Source organism: Dipodomys spectabilis, unplaced genomic scaffold, assembly GCF_019054845.1.
Source record: "Dipodomys spectabilis isolate Male_0828 unplaced genomic scaffold, ASM1905484v1 ptg000095l, whole genome shotgun sequence".
NCBI lineage: Eukaryota > Metazoa > Chordata > Mammalia > Rodentia > Heteromyidae > Dipodomys > Dipodomys spectabilis.
This window is the reverse complement of record NW_024870772.1, coordinates 44,199,525-44,221,526: the sequence shown is the minus strand read 5'-3', so window position 1 is coordinate 44,221,526 and position 22,002 is coordinate 44,199,525. Positions and strand designations below refer to the sequence as shown.

At 41.9% G+C, this 22,002-nt stretch overlaps 1 protein-coding gene across 2 annotated transcripts in view; it reads right to left on the bottom strand.

Moving 5' to 3' along the window:
• Positions 1–14,276, bottom strand: part of Rnaseh2b (ribonuclease H2 subunit B) — a 65,693-nt gene extending 51,417 nt beyond the window's left edge. For both annotated transcript variants that reach the window (XM_042685647.1, XM_042685645.1), the window contains exon 1: positions 13,930–14,276. In XM_042685647.1, coding sequence (XP_042541581.1) covers positions 13,930–13,993 — 64 coding nt within the window. In that variant the 5' untranslated portion in view covers positions 13,994–14,276. The remainder of the gene's footprint in view (positions 1–13,929) is intronic.
• Positions 14,277–22,002: the final 7,726 nt, after the last annotated feature.

Genomic DNA, 22,002 nt, shown 5'->3' with positions numbered 1-22,002 from the left:
TTGGTCCTCAGCTCCACCCACACCTGGGCCCCCCTCCCATTCCTAAAGTTCCCTCCAAACAGCTGGCCCCTTCCTCTCTCCACCCAGACCCACCTGAACTCCGATCTACCTCATTTCCTATCCCTCAGACCCTCCTACTAAATGGATGGTTGGTGGAGCCATGTGCTACCTCTTGGGGGAAATATGACTCCTCTAATAAACCTTATAATAATCTTTCTCCTGTGCCTGCCTGCCTCTGCATGGTCTCCTGGGATGGTTGTGTGGGCTCCTCTTTCACTGGTGGCCCGTACACGAGGATAGGCTCCCCAGTGGATTTGCTCCCCAATCCACTTAAGAAGGGGGTTTAACCAGCTGTCCTGGGACCTATCCTGAGATCCTACACTCTGGTCGCCAGAGGACCACCAAGTGACCTGACCAGCCCATCCAGCACCGCTAATTAAGTCCTACTCCCTTAATTAAGTCCTACTCCAGGTAAGTGTCCAGTTTATCCAAGGTCTGGGTTTCTGACTCCGATATCTCAGTGGTAAGGCCACCTGGGCCTTTGTGGGCTAACCAAGCCCCAGTCTGGGCAAAATCTTGGCCAAGTGCCCAGACCTAGCTGCAAGGGGTCTTACCGTGGCCCAAGGACCCCCCAGTGGACAAACGTGATGTTCTCCACTGGCGGGGCCTCCCCTCTTTAGGAGCCAACCAACACTGTAGAGAACGCTCTACAGTAGGCGCATGGCTTCAGGTCACTTACCATGGGAAGGGCACTAAATTTCTTTACATTAAGGCCACCTGGGCCATGGAGGGCTGCTGAGCCCCCATCAGAGTCAAATTTGGCCCCAAATTTAAAACTCCACTTTTGTGAGCACTCGGGCAGATAAAAGTCTCTTTGTCTCTCTCCCTCTCCCCTTAAATTCGGCCCCTTGCTATTTCAAAATTAGTTTCTGGTAACCTCTCCCTTCTTCCAACTAAAGGTATTCAAATATGCTAAATCCTTGGTAAAGCCCTGGAAGAAGGTAGCTAATAATGGCTTGTTTATATTCCTTGAGATAATAGAATGGATGAGTTTTAAGTTTAAATTCATCCCCCCTCCCCCCCCCAGAAAAAAAGGTCAACAAGTTTGGACATTACTGTAAGGTCCATTCCTGGACGCCGAACAGACCTCGCCCAGTACCTGCAGTACCTAGGCAACTGGGACACTTGGAAGAGGTCACATCCGCTGAGGTCACATCTTAATCTGATGTGGCCACACCTTTCTCCCACCTGATCCCACTTCCCTTTACCTGGACACACCCTTCCCTGCCCCCTACCCTATATAGGGCCTAACCCGGGGCCAGACGCTCTCTCGCTCCCTTTTGCCAGCCGCGTGGAGTGCCAACCTTGCCTGGTCCCAGCAGGTCTACTGAATAAACCTACCCCTTACCTGAATACCACGTGCGTGGTGCAGTTCTTACTCGGCTACCTCTTTTTAAAAACCTAACAATTACCAAAAGTGTATTAAATTCTGTTAAATCTCTCCAGCATCGAGCATGTGGTGGATTTGCCATCTTGGTAATTCAGCTGCTGTTTCGAACCGACTCTACTTGATTCTGTGACCTACCCCCCACCTGACCTGCGGCGCCATTATGCTAGGCCACCTGTCTGTTTGTGTCTTGTCTCTAGTTTACTAAGTTTCTTGTTGGCAAAGTTTTGTATTTTAAACTGACCACGTGGTTCCATCCTAATTAGGAAAAGTAATACCACTAAAATTTCAAAACTTTAAAACGGCCGATTTTAAAATCTAAGCACACTATAATCTGTACACAGACATGTCTGTCTGTGTCTATTTGTCTATATGTAAGTGGTTATGGTTTCAAGGTTATCAAGTATTTTATGTACTAAAAGATACTTGTCAATGAAAGGTGTGATTTCATCTAAATTGCTTTAAAACTTTGTGACCTGACTGACTATAAGCCAAAGAAAAAACAGGCAGTTTTAAAAGGCTTTTGGAAAGGAGTTTAAAAAAAAAGACGGTTTCCTTTACAAAGTAAGTAAGTTGGCTGAGATTTATGTCATTCCTATGTCCATCTATGATAAGAGTTAAATATTGTACCTCTGACCATGGCTAGTAAACTAAGGCTAAGGTTTAATTCTGTTTTCTCCCATGAGCGCCAATCAACTCCCTTTAAGATCAAGGGACTAAGGTAACTCAACAGTGTGGTGGTGAATGGGAAATGCCCAGGAAACAAAACAAAGTTGTCACAGCTGCCTAAGCCAGTGACACCAACATACAAAAGCTGGTGTAAACCAGGTCTCTAACCAATATCTATAGAATTTTGCAGGTAACCAACAGGAGCTGCAACAGTCTATACACGCTGGGAGATGCCACAGCCTTGCCCAGACCTAGCCGGCCTTGCTCCAGGACACATGACCGAAAGGCTGATGATTTGGGGTAAAACACAAGCCACTTCAGCTATTTAGTTCTGTAAATGTTAATTCCCACTAGTTAGACCATAAGGGGTGTAAGAGCAAAGGATATAAGTTGACTTCCATACTATTTTACAATTGGATGTATTTGTAAAAAAAAAAAAAAAAGAGAGAGATGCTACAGCACCAGAACGTTAAAGCTTCTGCCAAGAGGTAAAGGGTGTAGCCCAATGTTTCAATGAGGCATTTAAATGCAAATTACAGTAACTTTACAAAAAGGGATTAAAATGGCATCTCCTTTGTAAAAATTTGGGAAGGTGAGGAGAGTAGCTGGCCTCCCAGACTAAAGTTTAAAAGATAAAATTTTCCTGAAGGTTTATTTCAAAGTAAGAAAGGATAAATTAGGATTATTCCAGTTTGCCCTGAAAGCTTTTTTTGTAACCATTTCCTGCAGGCCCACAGTAAAAGACCAGACAAGTTTGTCAAATGTAACTTAATAAGTTCCAGGTGAAACCATGCTTATAAATTACTTCCAATATCACCTTTGTTATTTTTAATTGAAGTAAAAGGGACCGTTTGTAAAAACTCATTGATCTGGGAACTACAGTTCAAAGCCAGCCTGGACAGACAAAAGTCCCTGTGAGACTGTCATTTCTAATCTGCCAGCAGCAGCGTGCTCAAAACCCCAGTTGCTTGGGTGCTCAAAGTGGCCAAGTGCTAACCCTGAGCTGGAGAGCTGCGGGGCAGCACTCAAACCCTGAGCTCAAATCCAGCAACTGACCAGGGAAAATGCCAAAGGTGCATTTATCCCAACATAAAAAAGGCACTCCAGGGACCCTGACAATGTTAAAACATCCAGAGGCAATTACAAACAATTGCTTGGATGACAAAAATGGTATCAGATCCTGAGTTACTTGAGCTTGGCAAAGCAGGAGGTCATGGAAAGATACTTTGTAAGCATGCCTAACACCCATGTTAGTCTAACTGGACAAAACTTGCCAGTCATCTGTGACAGCAGTAAAAGTTAAGGTTGTAAAATGTAAATCCCAAACCCACTGTATCTGCTCAAAGTCCTAATTGGCAGTAACTTTTGAGCTGGTTAAATTCATCTGTTAAAAAGCTTGTAGAGGGCTGGGAAGGTAGCTCAGTGGTAGAGCACTTGCCTTGCATGCATGAGGCCCTGGGTTCAATTCCTCAGCACCACATAAGCAGGAAAAAAAAAAAAAGCTGGAAGTGGTGCTGTGGCTCAAGTGGTAGAGCGCTAGCCTTGAGGTGAAGAGCTGAGGGATAGCGCTCCCAGGCCCAGAGTTCAGGCCCACAATTGGACCCCTCCCCACCCCCCCCCCCCAAAAAAAACACAAAACTTGTAGAGCTGAGATTATGTCCCTGTTGAGATCTGTCTAAAGGCCTACATAGGTAGGCATTGTTGGGGCCACTAGAAATCAGGTTCCTCCCACCAGCCAGAAAAATGCTTTTATAAATCAAGGTGTTAAACAGGCTCAGCTGCTATAGCCCAAGGACAGGCCTGTATGTTTGTTAAAGGTTAAATGTTGTATGTAAGCCACTTTAAACAGGCTGCCCAGAGGCGGTGGGCAGTATTTACAGTGCCAATCAGTCCCAGGTTAAAAACATCTACTGTGTTTTATTTTTAAAAATCTGACAAGTAATTGTTAGTCAATTGTTAACAAGTTATAGGTAAGCTCTATCTCATTGATCTCCTTGTTGTTTTTATTGGAAATAAAAAGGGCTTTTGTAACAAAGACTCCTTTTGCCACAGTTCAAAGCCACCCTGGGCACAAAGGATCCCTCTAAAACTCCCATCTCCCAGCTAATCAGCACAGAGCCAGGCTGGAGGCATGGCTCCAGACTCAAGTCTAAGTATCCAGCCAAAGGCTGAAAGTGGCATTGACTCTGAGCACTAGCCTTGAGCAGAAGTGCTCAGGGACAGTGCCCAGGCCTTGAGTCCAAACTGTAAATGCCAACTAAGACAAGCTATCCCAGCAATGGACACTGTGACACCCACCAGGACAAAGTCAGTCCTGACAATGGAAAACCATGGAGAGGAGTAAAGAGATGACATTCTAAATGGAGTCACTTTATGCTCGCCCTTTCAAAATTAATCAGAGCCAGGAGATCAAAAGAGTTGCTTGCCCACTTAATGTCCATACCTGTCTACCTTCTAACTGGACAGAAAGTTAACAGTCTTGCCTTTGTTACCTGCTATAACTTCTGACTGGTACTCTACAGTCCGTTATGTTCCCCCAACCCAGTTACTCAAAAGACTTTAGACACTCCTTTCTACCTTCTTTTCCCGAATCCAGTTATTTTACCTTCCCTGTAATGGGCTACAACTGGGCTTTATACTCCAAATGAAACGTTTCTGGCTCATGGCCAATGTATATTCTATGTCATTCATGTTAATTGACCTTGTCACCCTGTCAGCTTTTTGCTTGATCTTTTGTTAGTTTTTTGCCTGATCTTTCCCAAAGTCTCTTTCAACAGGATAATATCCCCTGCTCAGGATACCACTTGGAAACAAGTCAAGGCCATCCTGTTCCTACAGGCAACCAGAGACATCACTTACACTGCCCTGCCTTGCCCAGTGCAGACCCAGACCCTAAAGATCCCAGTTCCAGGGATTCCTTCATGCCCCCAGTCCAGGAGGAAGTAGTCAAAAGAGCCCAAGACACCCTTTGGCTGTGGTACCTTTAAATATTTCTGCTACCCCCTCCTCCAGGATGCTGGGAGTCAGGACCATTCTGTCTCCAATAAGAGACATAAAAGGTAATTTCAGGTCTTTGACAGCCCCTTCTGGAAATCAATTCCTCCATGGCATATTCCTCTCTTGGGGTACTAACAACAATTTTTGCCTTTTATTAATTGTGTCTTACATTTAACTACTGTCATGGAAAAAGGAGGACCAGGCCAAGCAACAAAGCAGAGACCCCTTGGCAGCAGGAAGCAGCTCCAGAAGAAATGACCTCTGCCTATTGCCCCTGCGGCCACCCCGCCACTCCCCCCCCCCCCCCCCCGCCTGGTACCCCTTATTCTTATTAAACAACAGAGCTGGGAATATTAGTATTATGCTCCACCCACACCTGGGCCCCCCTCCCATTCCTGGAGTTCCCTCCATACAGCTGGCCCCTCCCTCTCTCCACCCAGACCCACCTGAACTCCCATCTACCTCACTTCCTATCCCTCAGACCCTCCTATTATTAATGGATGGTGGCAGAAGCCATGTGCTCCCTCTTGGGGGAAATATGGTTCTTCTAATAAACCTTATAATAATTTTTCTCCTGTGCCTGCCTGCCTCTGTGTGGTCTGCTGGGATGGATGTGTGGGCTCCTCTTTCAAGTAAGCAAGCAAGTTTGGAAGCAAACAAGAAAATAAGCCAATCAACAGGTACTGGCTCATGCCTATAATCCTAGCTACTTAGAGGCTGAATGGTTTGAAGCCAGCCTGGGTAGACATACTCTTGTCATTAACAAAAAGGTGGAAGTGCAGCTCAAGTGCCACGGATAGGTAAGAAAGCTGAGCAAGAAAGATTACAAGGCTCTCCTGATTTGGGGCAGGGGCAGTTGTCTGGGCAGGGAACAGAACATAATGTGTAAAACCAAGATAATACATGGTAAAATGCCCAGCAGAACTCCATAGGACGTATTCAATAAATTAATATGTGTACTTCAATTCTAGGAAAAACTCAATTAGAAATGATGAGCCAGCTGCCAGTGGCTCATACCTATAATCCTAGCTACTCAGGAGGCTGAAGCCAGCCCAGACAGAAAAGTCCACCTAAGACTTACCTCCAATAAACTACTCAGGAAAAGCTGGAAGTGATGCTGTGGTTCAAGTGGTAGAACACTAGCCTTGAGCACAAAGAGGCTCAGGGACAGTAACCAGACCAAGTTCAGGCTTTGGGACAAGCCAAAAAAAGTAAAGAAATGATGAGAACAAATTTTGATCCTTAAAAAGTCAAACTTCATTATATAGAAAACTTACGTAAAGCACCTTCCTCCAAAATTGTACTGACACACTAGACTTCATGCTCTATTTTAAAAAGACTCAGCTTTACACTTTTTCCTTCTGACTTTTATGGAAAAGATGACAAAAATGCTGGATAAAAGTAGTATTTTTTTGCAAAAATAGAAAAAAGTTCAGACAAATTTGAAGTAGCTATCAGTTTTGCTGGCCATTTTAGATTCAATACGTTGGATTTCCCAATTATCTCAAGCATGCCACTCTGTTTGTTTCCTTATATCTAACTGATTTCACAGCAGTCTGCCTGTGATCTCTTAAAGGCCAACTGAATGCTCCACTTGCGGGGGGGGGGGGGGGGGGGGGGGGGGGGTAAGGGGGGGGGTCCGCTAATGACTAGAAGCAAATCTTTCTGATTTATTTCCCCCTGATCTCAGTACCACAAAGCAGTAAACTGCTACTTTCCAGATGTCATTTGAACTTGAACAAACACATACCAGTGATAAAGTGACAACTGTGTCCAATGAATATACAATCTAAAAAAAGAAAAAAGATAATAGGTAATATGCATTGGTCCTTTACTATCTGCTAGGCTTTATGTAAATCCTCTATATAGGTAACATAATGCAATCCCTATAACATCTCTATGAAACAGGTACTATCTTAAACTTCACTTTTTATAAGAAAGACTCGTAGCAAGGTCAAAGTACTAATCAAATGGACAGCTAGGACTGAAATTCAGGCAAGTACTACTGCAGAGGCAACATTTTTAAAGTGTAATATCCTAGAGATTCTCTTCATTTTAAAACCCTTCCTTCCTAATTAAAAAAACACAAACTGCACAATAAGTATCTCAATGTGACTTTCTCCTGTGAGGCAAATGTCTCAAACTATCTCTCCTCCCTGATGTCCTTCTCAAGGAACATCTTGACCCTACTGTGATCCAGCCAGTAGAATCTAGTGCCAGGGACAGCAAAGGAAGGAAGGGGGAGCCTTTTCAAGGCAAGATCAAAAAAATACATAAAAGGAACAACAGGTATTTAGTATGAGATATACAAAACATCTCAAAACAGACAAAGTTCAGGTTGGTTAATGTGAAGTAAAGGAAACTGATCTTCCCATTCAGGATTATAATATTGTATATATAGCTGTATATGCTCCTTAGTAGTCTGTGACTTAATGTGTAAAACATACAACACAGCATGCATAAATGCACAGACATAATGACTCTGTAATTGTGAAAAATTTATCACAAAGTATATTACACAGTTTTCATCTGCAGACTATATGGCCTGGTCACTACACACATAGTTGATAAGAAATTATCAACCAGTCCTTTAAACTCGGCAGCTCTTCTTTATCCCTCTCTTGGTTAAGACATGTTTCTTCCTATTGGTCAAACTTCAAAGACAAAAGACAGGAGGGAGAATCAACTTTCTGCCAAATAGTCTTATGACTTGGAAGTACTGGACATTGTTCAGGACCGTCAGATTTTTGTCCCAGACAAGATAAGCTCTGAGAAACACCTCATTACAAGAAAAAAAAAAAAGACTGACATCAAAGCATGATTCACTTTATTTTTAGATATTACATCAAGGCTATTCGGGTTCTTAAGAAGATCTAAAAGGAAAAGAAGAGGATGAGATTAGTTCTATCCTCATAACACTGCATCCTACACAGGCTCCAGTTCATTTTCTTTAGGCTTCCTCTTGCCTGATAAACAAAGACCTCCTTGGAAATACTTTGCCAGGACACAAATATAAAGCACACAAGACGAATCAGCATGATTTTCAAGTTCCTGATGTTTTCAGGAATGCTAATTTCAGTAATAACTATAGGCCTTCATTTCTCAAGACTTTCCTGACTTTGAAGTTCTCTGTTTCTTCAAAGGCCACTAAGAGGCAAATCAAAAAGGAGTGAGAGAAGTATACACTAGGAAAATGATTTCCAAGCGACTAATACAACTTTCTTTTGAAGCTTTAGAGGAAAACTAACAACTGGCCTTCACCAAGACCATGGAATTCAGTCTCCACTCTTTTAAGATGTCTCAATCAACAGCCAAACTTTTAGAAATGGCTTGTCACTGGGAAGTGGCTGGAGAAAACATCAGGTTCACCACCAGCCCAGAGCCACAATGACCAGCAACACATAGAGATGGAGCTTAAAACATCCTGCTACTCAAATAAAAAAAAAAAAAAATCAATAACACTGTTAGCATTCCTTTTATGAATATTTTTCTGTCCTGAGGGATAAATACATAGGAGTCGCTAATTCTTACTTGTTCCAGGTCTTTTGGAACAATTACTGAGCACTAGGATCAGGTTTCAGATACAGCCTGATCATACCAGCTGGCAAAGGATTTGGTCCATCAACTCTGAGTGTGCTCAACCAGCCAGATAAGCAGATCCAGGGGCCATATGAGAAAGGCAGGGCTCCACCAAAACACATTCTGTTAAGACAAAGCCAGGCTCAGGAATCACGTGGAAAATGTTCAAACATGTCCCATGTTAGAGACTGCCTACAGGAAACCATTGAGTAAATGGCCTATCTTCTAAGCTCAGCCAAGCTCTACACAGCTTGTCTCAACTTTGAGCTTGGATTGGCCACATTGCCAAGGGAAGAGCAGCTTCTTCCATTTGAATAAGCTCTTCTTAAAATAAAGCAAGATTCAGCCATGAGGAATATTTCTAAGCACAAACATACATATACATATACAAACAGCAACCTGCTTCAACTTTTCTTCTGCTATTATCCACATGCCTGATCCTCAGGTTAAAGAGGAAAAAAAGTTGTTTTTGTGTTTTAGGGCCAATGAAAAATCAAGGGTGTCTACAGTAGTCCTTCTTTTGCTCTAAATTTTTACACATTTCCTTCCTTTTTAAAAAATCCTCTCCCAAACAAGAGGTGCTTCTTTTAGGCATATATATATATATATATATATATATATATGTACGTATATATACGTATATACGTATATATATGTATATATGTGTATATATATATATTAAGGCAACAAGACTACAATCAGAACAACAACAACATAAATTTCCTCCATCACTATAAACAGGAAAATTAATTTGGAAATTTCATTGTTTAAATATTTTAATGAGAATATAGTTCTAAAGTGTAAATGTGCATTTGGAAAGGCAACTCTCATATTAGTACTTGTGATTATCAGGATGTTCCATCTTAAAAGATGCCACTGAATTTGAAATGTCTCTGGTCCTCAGACCTGGGAGCCTTATCTCCCCAAAACTAACCATATTCCACCCACAAGAAACTATCACTTGTGCTCCCTGTAGGGAAATAAATAACAAGTATGATCTTTCCTAAGATATCTTTTAACACATATTTTTCTAAAATAAAATAAAGAGAAGGGCTGGGAAGGTGGCTCAGTGGCAGAGTGCTTGCCTTGCATGCATGAGGCCTTGGGTTCATTTCCTCAGCACCACATAAGCAGAAAAAGCCAGAAGTGGCTCTGGCCTCAAGTGGTAATGCGCTAATCTTGAGCTGAAGAGCTGAGGGACAGCGCCCAGGCCTAGAGTTCAGGCCCCAGGACTGGCAAAAATAAAATAAAAATAAAGAGAGAATTTTACACCAAAACTTGTCTATAACTGAAAGTTCAGTTGCTTCTAGGGACTTTTTACTCTTGCTTCGGGGTCATTTTATGATCAGGTTAAATGGACCCAAATGAGGTTTGAGAGTTTCAAAATGGTCTTGATATCATTTCTATTCTTTCTATTTTTCCTCAAATAACATTAGGATTTCCCATTGTCTTAGTATTTGCTGAAAGTGACTCCTGTTATTAGTTCAGCCCTGATATCTGTGGCAGATTCAGCTTGCAATACCCATAATCTCTTACTGTACACTCAATGTGTTCCCAGCTGACCCTCATACCCAGGTCCATCCCAGCTTCGTAGAACTGACAAGTATACAGAACTTGGACACACAATTCCAACCAGAGAAAATTATATAAAATACAACTCAAGTATTTCCTTTTAGGTCAAGAGAGGGATGGAAACTTCTAACATGTTCCAAAAAGTAGAGATGTCAATGGCCTCTGAAATAAAAGAACTACATACAACCTAATATTTCCAAGCCATGCTGGAAACATAGAAGATCATTCCAAAGGAAAAGAAGTGTTTATCTTGCTTAAATTGTAAGTGGTTCTGTCTCCACCTGCCTATGGAAATTAAGGTCCTGAGTCTGAATATCTTACAGCCTCCTTTCTAAATTCCAGCTTTGGTTTAACTGGAATACTCAACTTTAAACAAAATTACAAACTAGAGGCAAATGGACCTAAACCCAAACTCCTTCATGATAATACATAGTGCTATGATACGAATTAAAAATAGTGGAAAAAGACGATCATCAGCCACGTGGTCTTGATGGTCTCATGGATAAATCTCCACAGAGCTCTACTGGCTTGTGAATAATGTTGGATAATGCACTCACTTTTCCATACCAAGTGAGTTCTTCAGATTCTAAAAGTTTTCTAAAACTGAGTACAAATTACCTCCATCAAATATTCTTGAAAATGTTTATATAATCTTTACTTTATTAAAGCCTAGTTTCACTGTAGCTACTTTGCTAGCTCAGCACGTCTCCTGCCTTTCTAACCACCTGGGATAAATTTCTACTTGCTGGTAGTAGTAAAAAAATAAAAAATAAAAAAAAATAAAGGTTAGGAAGGTGGCTTAGTGGTAAAGTGCTTGCCTAGCATGCATGAAACCCTGGGTTCAATTCCTCACTACCACATAAGCAGAAAAATCTGGAAGTGGCACTGTGGCTCAAGTGGTAGAGTGCTAGCCTTGAGCAAAAGAAGCTCAGGGGCATTGCCCAGGCTCTGAGTTCAATTCCCAGGATTAGCAAAAAAAAAAAGAAAAAAAGAAAAACACAATAAATACTGTGAAAGCCAGCCTCATACTCCCTACTGCCATGTACTTCCTAATCATGCAAACTTTGGCCCGCCATCAAACAAACAGCCCAACCTGGGCTATTTGGGATGCCTACATCCTAATGTAGCTCCCAAGGGCCGGTCCTCACTATATTGGTTCCCAGGAGTGGATCTCAAGACCTATCACAGCAGCAGCATCTGGGAACTTGTTTTAAAAGCTCATTCTTGAGTCCTAGCTCAGGATCTACTGCTCTTCGGGAGGAAGGAGAGAGGATTGGCTCCCAGGTGACTGATGCCTTCAAGTTTGGAAACCCACTGTCACACTTTCATAGCTACCAAATCATGTTTGTATCCTGAGAGCCTGCAGGTGGCACTAAAGGCCAGCTGGAAGAACAGAAAGAAGCTCAAGTTTTAACTTCTATAAAACACCATGCTCCTCCCTGACCCTTGACCACAGGTTGCTATCAGTTCTTTAACTGCCACTTTCCCACCCTAATGTGTTAGCAAGTGACAATACAGCTCAACTCAACACCAGAACTAGCCTAAAATTCTTACTATGGTGCAAGAGATATATTAAACTCATTGATTTCAGGGACATACTCAACATTTAATTTGGATTTACCATGACAATATGAAACAAAGAATGAAGATAACAGTATTGATAAAAACAGATGACAAAATTAGAAACACAAATTATCATCAGGTATCCTACACATTTGAATAAAGCAATGAACTTGATTCCAAAAGGTGTTTCCTACTATGAAAAATCGAACTGTACTGGTATGACAAAGAGTATGTATTATTTTTTTCCCAACGAAAAGCAGTGATGTAGCTAGCCCTTTGCTAGAGTCTGTCAAAACCCTCAGTTTCTTATTAGCTGTTTTTCCATCCAAACACCTTCATTGAGGATGTGGAACAACAGGAACTCTCCTGCTCTTCTGGCAAGAGTGCAGATCGGTATAACCACTTTGAAAAATCATTTTGGAGTGGCTTCCAAAACTAAGTAACAAGCCATTCCACTCCAGGGTAGTGACATCCTAGAGAAATGGGTGGCAATATTCTTAATTACAAATTTGAAACCAACCAATTAGATTGACATTCATAATGAACTCCAAGCAGCAATGAAAAAAATCAACCAATCAACCAACCAACCAATTGCTGCATGCAACATGGATGGATAGTATAGACACAATGCAAGGAGTATGTTAGTATCCAAACGCGCAAAACTAATCTCTGGTGCAAGAAGAGGTCAGCTTAGAGAGACAAAATGCTGCTGGGTGAAGTTCTATCTCTTGCCATAAGCCATGACATATGAAAAGTTGGAAGGGTTTAAGTAAATCTGTCCTTTCATTTTTCTTATATGTTAACTAGAAAGTGTAAGGCACTTATTACCTTACTTACATTAAGTGTAACCCTCGATACATCACTTTGACAATAAAAAAATATAAACGGTATACTGAAATGCTGGCTTGAGAGGATGAGACACAGAATCAAAGATATCAAGTAATGGGAGTGGAGTTCTTCAAGAAAATTAACGTCAAAGAAAAATTTTGGTCCTTCATGTCATCTGCATGTTTAAAAAAAATCAATAAACTTATACACTGAAAAAAAAGTGTGGGGATGTTAAACATGCAAAATGCATGACTATCCTACAACGATTTTCAGTACACACACTCTAGAGTAGTGGGCAATTTTGTCATATCATATTGGAGTCGACTTCGCATAATACAAAATTAAATATAGTTAGCAAAGGCTCTTTTTCCTTTCTTCCAATATGATCCCACCAACTGTATCATCTAAAAGACAAACATTCCTGGCTTGATTCCAGTCCAAATTTTTACTCTGTGGCACTGGATTGCCCAATGTTCCCAGCCCCTACATGCCCTGGATGGCTGCTCACCACCTACAGAGAGGCCCAAGGGCCTGGCTCTGGTGGTCTTAACTCTCAGGAATTTTTTGACCCCCTCTTGGCCTAACAGCAATCTCTATTCAGTTCTATCCCAGGCCTGAGCCACGTTAAAGCAACAAAGCACTCTCCCAGGCCACTTCGTGGGCCCTCAGATCCAATCCAGTAAGACCCCTTTCAAGCTGCCGGGTAGGAAGGGACACCAAATTACCCAAAAGGGCAGAGTTAGCAAAGCGCTGGTGGCTCACTCCTGTAGTAATCCTACCTACGGAGGAAACTGAGATCTGAAGATCGCGATTCAAGACCAGCTCCCACAGGAAAGTCCGTGAGATTCTGATCTCCAACTAACCACCCCACCCCCCAAAAATGGACAGTGCCTAGACCCTGAATTCAAACCCCAGGACCAACACACACACACACACAGCCTGGGTGCCACTGCAGCGCGCGCGCGCGCACACACACACACACACACACACACACACACACGGAGCCTGAGTGCCACTGCAACACTCTAGAAACCCAAAACTCGGTCCTGCCAACCCAATCCCCAGGGACTCGAGAGCTCCACCCTGCACTTCCGGGTTAGAAGCCGCGCGACGGGACACACCACGTGACCCAGACGTCCCCAAGGAAGCGGAGCCTCGGGTTCTCCCTCCCCCCCCCCACACCGAGGTGAAGGGAGAGGGCGGGAAGGGGGGGGTCATGGCAGGAAACCCACGCCCGCCGTCCCCGCTCGGAGCCGCCGTCCCGCCGGGCTTACCTGGAAGCAAGAACACATGCTGCCCGGCCCCGGCCGCGTCCCCGCAGTCCACGCCTGCGGCCATGCCGCCCTCCTCCTCGTCCTCCCGGGCCGCGCGCGCGTCCTGCCGGAGACGGCGAGAACGGAGTCTGTCCCGGGCTGAGGACCCGGCCGCTCCCGGGCGGGTGGTTCTGCTTCCAGGACCCGCCCGCGCTCGGGTTTTATTTTCAAATTTAGCGCCGAGCTTTGGCAGCGCGACTCGGCGGCGGTGGCCGGCCGGCAGCGGGGCGGGTCCCGACCTCCCTTTCCCCCGCGTTTTCCCGCCAATGAAAGGAGCTTCGCGCGCGCCCCGGGGCCGTGAGTGACGGGTGACGCGGCGCGGGGCATTGTGGGGGTGGCCTGGGGACGCGGCGGGCGGAGGCGCCCGGGCCCAGGCGCGCGGTCCTGCGCCTGAGCAGGCTCCTGCGAGTTGGGGATGTGGGAGGCTGAGGGGGCTGGGGAGGGGGAATGCAGGACGAGTGGCCCCGCCACTTCTCACACTTAACAAAGGAAGCATATGCCTTATTCTTTGTGAGCCTGTAGTCTTGAACCCTCATTGTTGGTGCACAGCCAGGCGCCGGTGGCTCACGCCTGTCATCCTAGCTACTCAGGAGGCTGAGATCTGGGAATCGTGGTGTGAATCCAGCTTGGGCAGAAAAGCCCCCCCCCCCCCCCAGACTCTTCAATAAGACTCAAAAACCAGAAGTAGCTCGGGGCTCTAGTGGTAGAGTGCTCGCCTTGAGCTCAAAGAGGCTCGGGGACATCGCCCAGAGGGCCTGAGTTCAGGTCCCACTCCAGGAAAAAATAATAATAACAAAGAGAGGTGCACAGATGAGGGCTCCAGGTAGAAATTTATTTTTTTGGAGAACTCATTCTAATAGGTTAACAAGCCATTTGAAGGGTGAGGTTTAGAAAGTTTAGGGACGTGCATTTGGAAGAGTTTGAAACTTTTGAAAAATAAATTTTAATTAAAAAATTTAATCCTTGAGACGTGGTTTTTAGAAATAATTTATTTTATACTTTATAGAGACGTATATCCCCCACCCACACACACGCGCACCTCAGATCCCACATTTAATGGCTACATTTCTTCAGAATTTTCCCATGCAAATTCAAGTCCATGTTTAATCTTGAAGATTTCTATAGCTCTCCATTTCAGTAGATTAGCTGTTTCCTATGGATTGACTTAAGGAGTTCCTAAACTAGACACCCCACACACACACCAAAAAAAAAGGAAAAAGCAATGCTGAGCTATATCTAGTTATCAAGCTGGCTGAGAAGTGGAAGATTACAATTCAAAGCCAATCCAGGCAGGAAAAAAAAAATCATTGAGACTCCATCTCCAATTAACCAGCAAAATACAGGTTGGAGCTGTAGGTCAAGTTATAGCACCAGCCAATGAACAAGAAAGCTCAGCAAGAGTGTCAGACACAGGACTGGAACAAACAACTTAGAAAAAAAAAAAAAGCCAAATTATGAAGGCAAATTACTTCAGCCCATCTGCATATGCTACTGTCTTATATAAGATTCAGGTGTAAATAGGGGAAAAATTGGGATAAGGCAAAAAGTATGCATAATTAAGCAGTTTTGGACAAACTGATCCTTTTGGGATAATCTCATCTTAGTGGAAAAGGGTTTCTGTTGTTGTTGTTTGGGTACTGGGAATACTTTACTACTTGAATCCAAGCTTTACTTCTGGCTTTGGGTAGTTAATTGGAGATAAGAGTCTCACAGACTTTCCTACCTGAGCTATCTTCAAACCAAGATCCTCAGATCTCAGCCTCCTGAGTAGCTAGGATTACAGCATGAGCGACCATTGCCCAAGGGAGCAACAACAAAAATCCCTTTTAGCTGCCAAGATGAGATTATCAAAAGGACCAGTTTGACCAAAACTGCTTAATTGTGCATACTTTTTGCCTCACCCCAATTTTTCCTCTATTTATACCTGAATCTCATGACATTAGTATATTACCTCATGCACTGAGGTAATCTTTTCATGGAGTACTGAGTGTAAGGCTCTGCTGTTCCAAGAATCAAGGTGGCTACAGGTTAGAATAATGACTGGAAACTTGGAGACATTTTCCCCCCAGGGGCTGTGATTGTCTAGAATAAGACATTATGAACAATGACAATAAGATTCCTTAGTTACTCTTTATATCTTCAGCCTTGAAGGGGAATGAGATAGGCATCATTTTAAACAGACATTCCTTGACTGATTATCGTTGCCTGTGCACAGTTAAGCAGACCCAGCATTTGAGACACTGTAAATAAAAGCTGAGATGCCTGGTTATTCTCATAATTTTAGTTAATTTGTAGGACTTTGTGAGGAGTGGATGCTTTTAGCAAAAAATAGTTCCTAAGTACCTGTGATAGCAAGACAAGAGCTGATAGTAGAACATAGGAATGGAAAGGAGGCCTCTCTGGCTGAGGAGGGCACCCAATGTTTCTTCCTCACCTTCCACCAATACCAGGACAACTTTTCCACATCTGTCAAGTCTGTCAGTCAATGCCTTCTCCATACTTTGCCCTCCTACCTCCTTATGCTCACCTCAAGTATAAGTGAGATGTCTCCAGTCTCCCACTGATCACATGAGAGAGAAGAGCCAGTCAATTCTTGAGGGAAGGACATCATTCCAGTACCTCACCACTTTATCCTAAAAAATCCATAAAGACTCACTGAGTACAAAAACTAGTGGTCAACTTGTATTATTATCTCTTAGCTCTCCAGTAGCCCAAAGGGATAAGAAATATTATTGTGGTCATGCATTTAATATAGGAAGAAGGTAGCATTTAGAGAAATAAGTGATTGTCTGAGCAGGAATTTCATCCTGAGCCCTAGGAATCCAGATGTCGGATTATTAATCTTCCTCCCTCTCAGTGGCCTAGTATCTAGGGCAAAGATACACGGGCACATGCATGGGCACATAACATGTATTGGACTAATCCTTCTTTAGTAAATGATTATATAGACGAATAGGAGGTGATGGTAGCTGTGGTATTCCCAAATCCCATAAATTAGAAGGAAATGATTATATTAATTTGATAAAACATTTTGTATTTCTATAAATATTTGATGAAATAGCCCATAAATTAATTTGTGTGCTCATCTGTACTAGTCACACTAACATGCACAGAGACTTCAGGTGTTCTCCAGAGAATAAGAGAAGAATACAACCGCAACACCTCTAAGTTGAGAATCATGGAGGATCTTTTAAATACCAGCTACAATAAATGTTAATTTCCTAGCCAAAAGAAAAAAATAGTGGGGAAGGGAACTATCTTAGCAATGCTTAGAAGTAATCAGAACATAGAGAAACAATCTGAACTAAAGGTAATAAAAGAATCTTTTGATTATTAAAAAACAAACTTGAAACAACATTTCTTTCAAAATAAAAAATGAGCTGGGCACCAGTCATGCACACCTGTAATCCTAGCTACTTTGGAGACTGAGATCCCTGAGACTCTCATCTCCAATTAGTCACATAAACCTGGAAATGGAGCTGTGGCTCAAGAGGTAGAGTGTTAGTTTTGAGCACAAAGGTTCAGGGACAGGCCTCAATCCCCAAGACCAGCAAAAAGAATAATTAAATAAATAAAAAATGAAACCCCACATTCATTTTTATAATGATAAACATGAGGTTTCTTGTTTTATTACTGAATATTCATCAGGTGACAATAACAGATAGCAATACTGTCTTCAGGGCTGGGATAGAGAGAGGAGGGGAATGGTGAATAGTACTGAATTGTTCTTTCTGGGTGGGGAAACTGTTCTCTTAATGTTCTTTCTTGTCCAGCCCTACCTAAAGTTGAGTCATCCAAAAAAGGCAATCTTCCATCTCCAGAATCAGGATGACTGAAACTATTTCAAAAAGGCAAAGATCAGACACAACATTGAAGTAGGGATGTTCAATCTAACCAGTGTCATCTTGGCCCCATGGTAGATAATAGGGTATTGGGTTTAAGTGGCACCATCTTTTCTTCATGTTGGAAGCAGGAAAGTCCCACCTCCCAAGTGATAGGCATGCCTGAATTCCTAGAGGCAGGAGTGGGGACTGGGACAATAGATTACTAGGCCTGCTAGTCTTGGGTTGTGAACTCTCAAGCTCCCTGTGACCCTGACCCTACTTAGACCCAGACCAGTTCAGGTACCATTGTACCATACCACATGTTCCATTTTCCTATCCTGTGTCCTGACTCTTCTCCAGTCACCATTGCATCCCACTTCCACTCTCCATTGGAGCTGATACGGTTTGCTGGTATTGTTTTTCTGCTTTTTCTTTCCTCTTCTGGCTTTCGTGGCTTAGTTTACTGACAAGGTTAAGTGTGTTCACCGGGCTACAGGTCTTTACAACAAGAGTCGGCCTGTATTCATTGGCCTTTTAATAAAGATTCCCAATTCAACCTCTCAAAATGTGGTTTCCATGGTCTGAAAGAATGAATTACAAAAAGAAGTAAAAAATTAAAAGAAAAATGTGGCTTCTCTGTTTTCTCACCATATAACAACATCAGAAGCTGGCCTGGCTCTTGTGGATTGACCTTGCACTTCTCCCATCAGACATGAAGAATCTCAGAACATTCACCTCAGACAAGTTCACTCTCACGGGCAACACATGACCAAGCAAGGCCACATCACAGTTTTGTCTGAGCTCAGACAAAAACAAGGTCACTCTGCCACCCAGGAAACACCAGACACCAATCTCTTGGCCAAGATGAGGACTGCCAGTTCTCCACCAATTACAGCTTTATTCTCATTCTAGTCTTCCCTCTCAAGATAAGAATCCCTAAATTCCAAATTATAAAATAGCCCTGTTTTCTACCAGCATCCAATCTGGAGTGAATTCCTGCTTCCTCCCACACCCTCCCTCCACTCAGCCTGAGCCCAAACCCTGAAAAAGCTTCTAACACCTTCCTCCTGAGACACCTATGTGCAATGAGAACTAAATTAGACTTGTTCAACTACTCGTTCTTCTTTGGCTGAAGTATAGAACACTGTTTAAACATTCACACATAGATAATGTGTGTACATGTAAATATAGTAATGAATATTACACATATATTTGTATATAATCAAAGTAGCTAGAAAATACAGGCAGTTCATACCCTAAATTGCATTTTTTTGTGTGTGTCTAAATTATCTGAGCAAGATAATCACCTGCATCAGAGAATCTGGTCATTATTTTGCTACCTGTCAAACTAAACAATTACCATGTACTTTATAGGATTTTATTAACGTGTCCCAATTTTCACTTCATTTGTTTTTATATACATTATTAATCCTTTCTACCTGTGCAGCACTTTTGAGATGTATTGTTAATCAAGTTGTGCAGTGTTGATGAGAAACACCGAAATGCTGGAGTATTTTTTATTTAAATACTTATTTTCAAAAATCAAGATATAACCTTGTTTAGAGAGTATACTCATAGGGGGAAAAAAAAAAAACACCTTGAATAAAATAAAATACTGTCAAGACCTAACCATGGGTGCCCTTGATTTTTTTCTCTAATTTGTTAAGATTTTTTAAGCTAATTTTTAATTTGGTAATGGAGATATTATTCATTTATAATTTCATTTTACTCTGTGCTTCCTCTTGTATCTCACACAATAGCAATCTGGTTCTCTTTTGGCAAAATCTGGTTACTTTTAATGGTGGTCTCTACAAGTAAGAGCCCCATAACAGGAGAGCAATCATACCTGCTGCTTTCTTCATACCTGCTTTCTTTCTCCTTAATACTAGAACTATTAAAATTAACTAGTAAGAAGTTATAGTATTTTAATGACTCACTTTAACAAATCATTTGAGGACAGGAACTGAACTGCTAAATAAGGCTTCTGTATTGCCAAAAAGTTAACATATTTTTCCAGTAATGTAAGATGTTCATCCAATGTTTTGTTCAACAACAAAACTAAGAAATACTGATTATTCAAAGAGAAAGGTGGTAAGTACAACCATTCATGTTGAATCTTGATTGGGTTGATGATGTAAGAACTTCTCCAAATTTATTGTAAATATGAAGTATATTTATTTTATTATTTAAACTTCTACCCAGAACAAATGAGTATTGTTTATTTCCTTTAAAAAATTCTTTTTATGGGGCTGAGAAGGTGGCTCAGTGGTAGAGTGCTTGCCTTGCATGCATGAGGCCCTGGGTTCGATTCCTCAGCACCACATAAGCAAAAAGAAAAAAGCCGGAAGTGGCGCTGTGGCTCAAGTGGTAGAGCGCTAGCCTTGAGCTGAAGAGCTGAGGGACAGCACCCAGGTCCAGAGTTCAAGCCCCAGGACTGGACCCAAAAACAAAATTTAAAAAAAAATTCTTTTTATAATTTTAAATTATCTTTAAGTAGTTGTACAAAGGGGTTTCAACTGTTTATTTCTGAGGAGGCTGAGATTTGAGGACTAAAGTTAGAAGCCAGTTTTAACTCATTAGCCAGCAAAAAGCTGAAAGTGGAGGTATGGCTTAAATGATAGAGCCCTAATCTCGAGTGAAAAAGCCAGGAAAGATGTAAAGTCTTGCTGGGTTCCTATAACCCTATCTACTCAGGAGGCTAAAATCTGAGGATCATGGTTCAAAGCCAGCTTAGGCCAAAAAGTCTGTGAGACTCCTATCTTCAATAGACTATCTAAAAAGGCAAAAGTAGAACTGTTGTTCAAGTGGTAGAGCCCTAGCCTTAAGCAAAAGAAGCTCAGGGACAGCACCCAGGTCCTGAGTTCAAGCCCCAAGCCTGTCATATACACACCAAAAAAAAGGTGTAAAGACTTAAGTTCAAGTTCTTTCTCAGAGAGAAAGAAAATTTTAAAAAAAGTATACCAGAGGGGAAGAATTTGTAGTAAATCCAACATCCTTTGTTTTAGAATTGGGGAGAAACTAAGGAGATTTTGAGAGTAGGAAAGGACTTCCCTGTACTTAAGACTGTAATATTTGTCCTATAGCTTTGTGATTGATAAACTGAATTGTGACAGAATTGACTAAAAACTGACAGATTTACTGAGGAACACAGACTTTTTCATCTTCATTGTGGATGGGAACCCTGAAGACCTTTTTCTATGTATTTAAAAATTGTCTAAAAGTTGAGGAAAAGAAGTATGAGCAAAGCATGGTACAATATTTTGGGCTTCAGTGTTAAACACTGAGCTAAAAAGCTTTACAGTTGAATCTGTGGTTGAATTGCTTAGAGTGCAAATGTGGTTTGGGAAATGTAGCTATATGTTTGGAAATAAAAGAAAAATATTAAATACCCTTGCTGAGTTTTTGTGAGGTTTTGTTTGTCTGATATCATGTCAATCTACTTAAAGTTACATCTTTGTTTTCTTTATTGTTTTGTTTTGGGGTGTTTTTGTTTTTTGGTTTGGTTTTTTTGTTTATTTGTAGGTTTTTTTGGGTGCCAGTGTTGGAGCTTGAATTTAAGGCCTAGATGCTGTTCCTGAGTTTTTGTGCTTAAAGATAGTGCTGTACCACTGGAGCCACTTGCAGCTTTTATTTTTGGATAGTTATTTCAAGATAAGAATCTCACAGACTTTCCTGCCTGGGTTGGCTTTGAACCATGATCTTCAGATCTCAGATCTCAGCCTCTGAGTAGCTAAGATTACAGGAATGAGGGAGTAGTACCAGGCTATCTGTTATTTTTATTATCAGATGTGTATCTTGTGTTCCAACATAAAATAACATGCTTACAAAAACAATATACAGCTAAAAAATTATTTCTGCCATTTTGACAAAAATGATTTATGTACTGATGCTCTATTTCTTTAAAAAGTAACACTACTTTATTACAATACTCCTTATAACAATATCTAGCTCCAGCTATCTGTTTTTCATTGTTGGCTTTTGGTGCCAGTACTAGGGCTTGAACTCAGGGCCTTGTGTTATCACTTAGCTTTTCCACTCAAGGCTGGCACACTACCATTTGTGGATTTTTTTGCTGGTTAATTGGAGGTAAGAGTCTCCCACCCTCCACTTCCCAGACTGGCTTTGAACCGCCATCCTCAGATTTCCTCCTCAGTAGCTAGGATTACAGGCATGAGCCACTAGCTCTTGCTATAATTATAAAGGATGCACA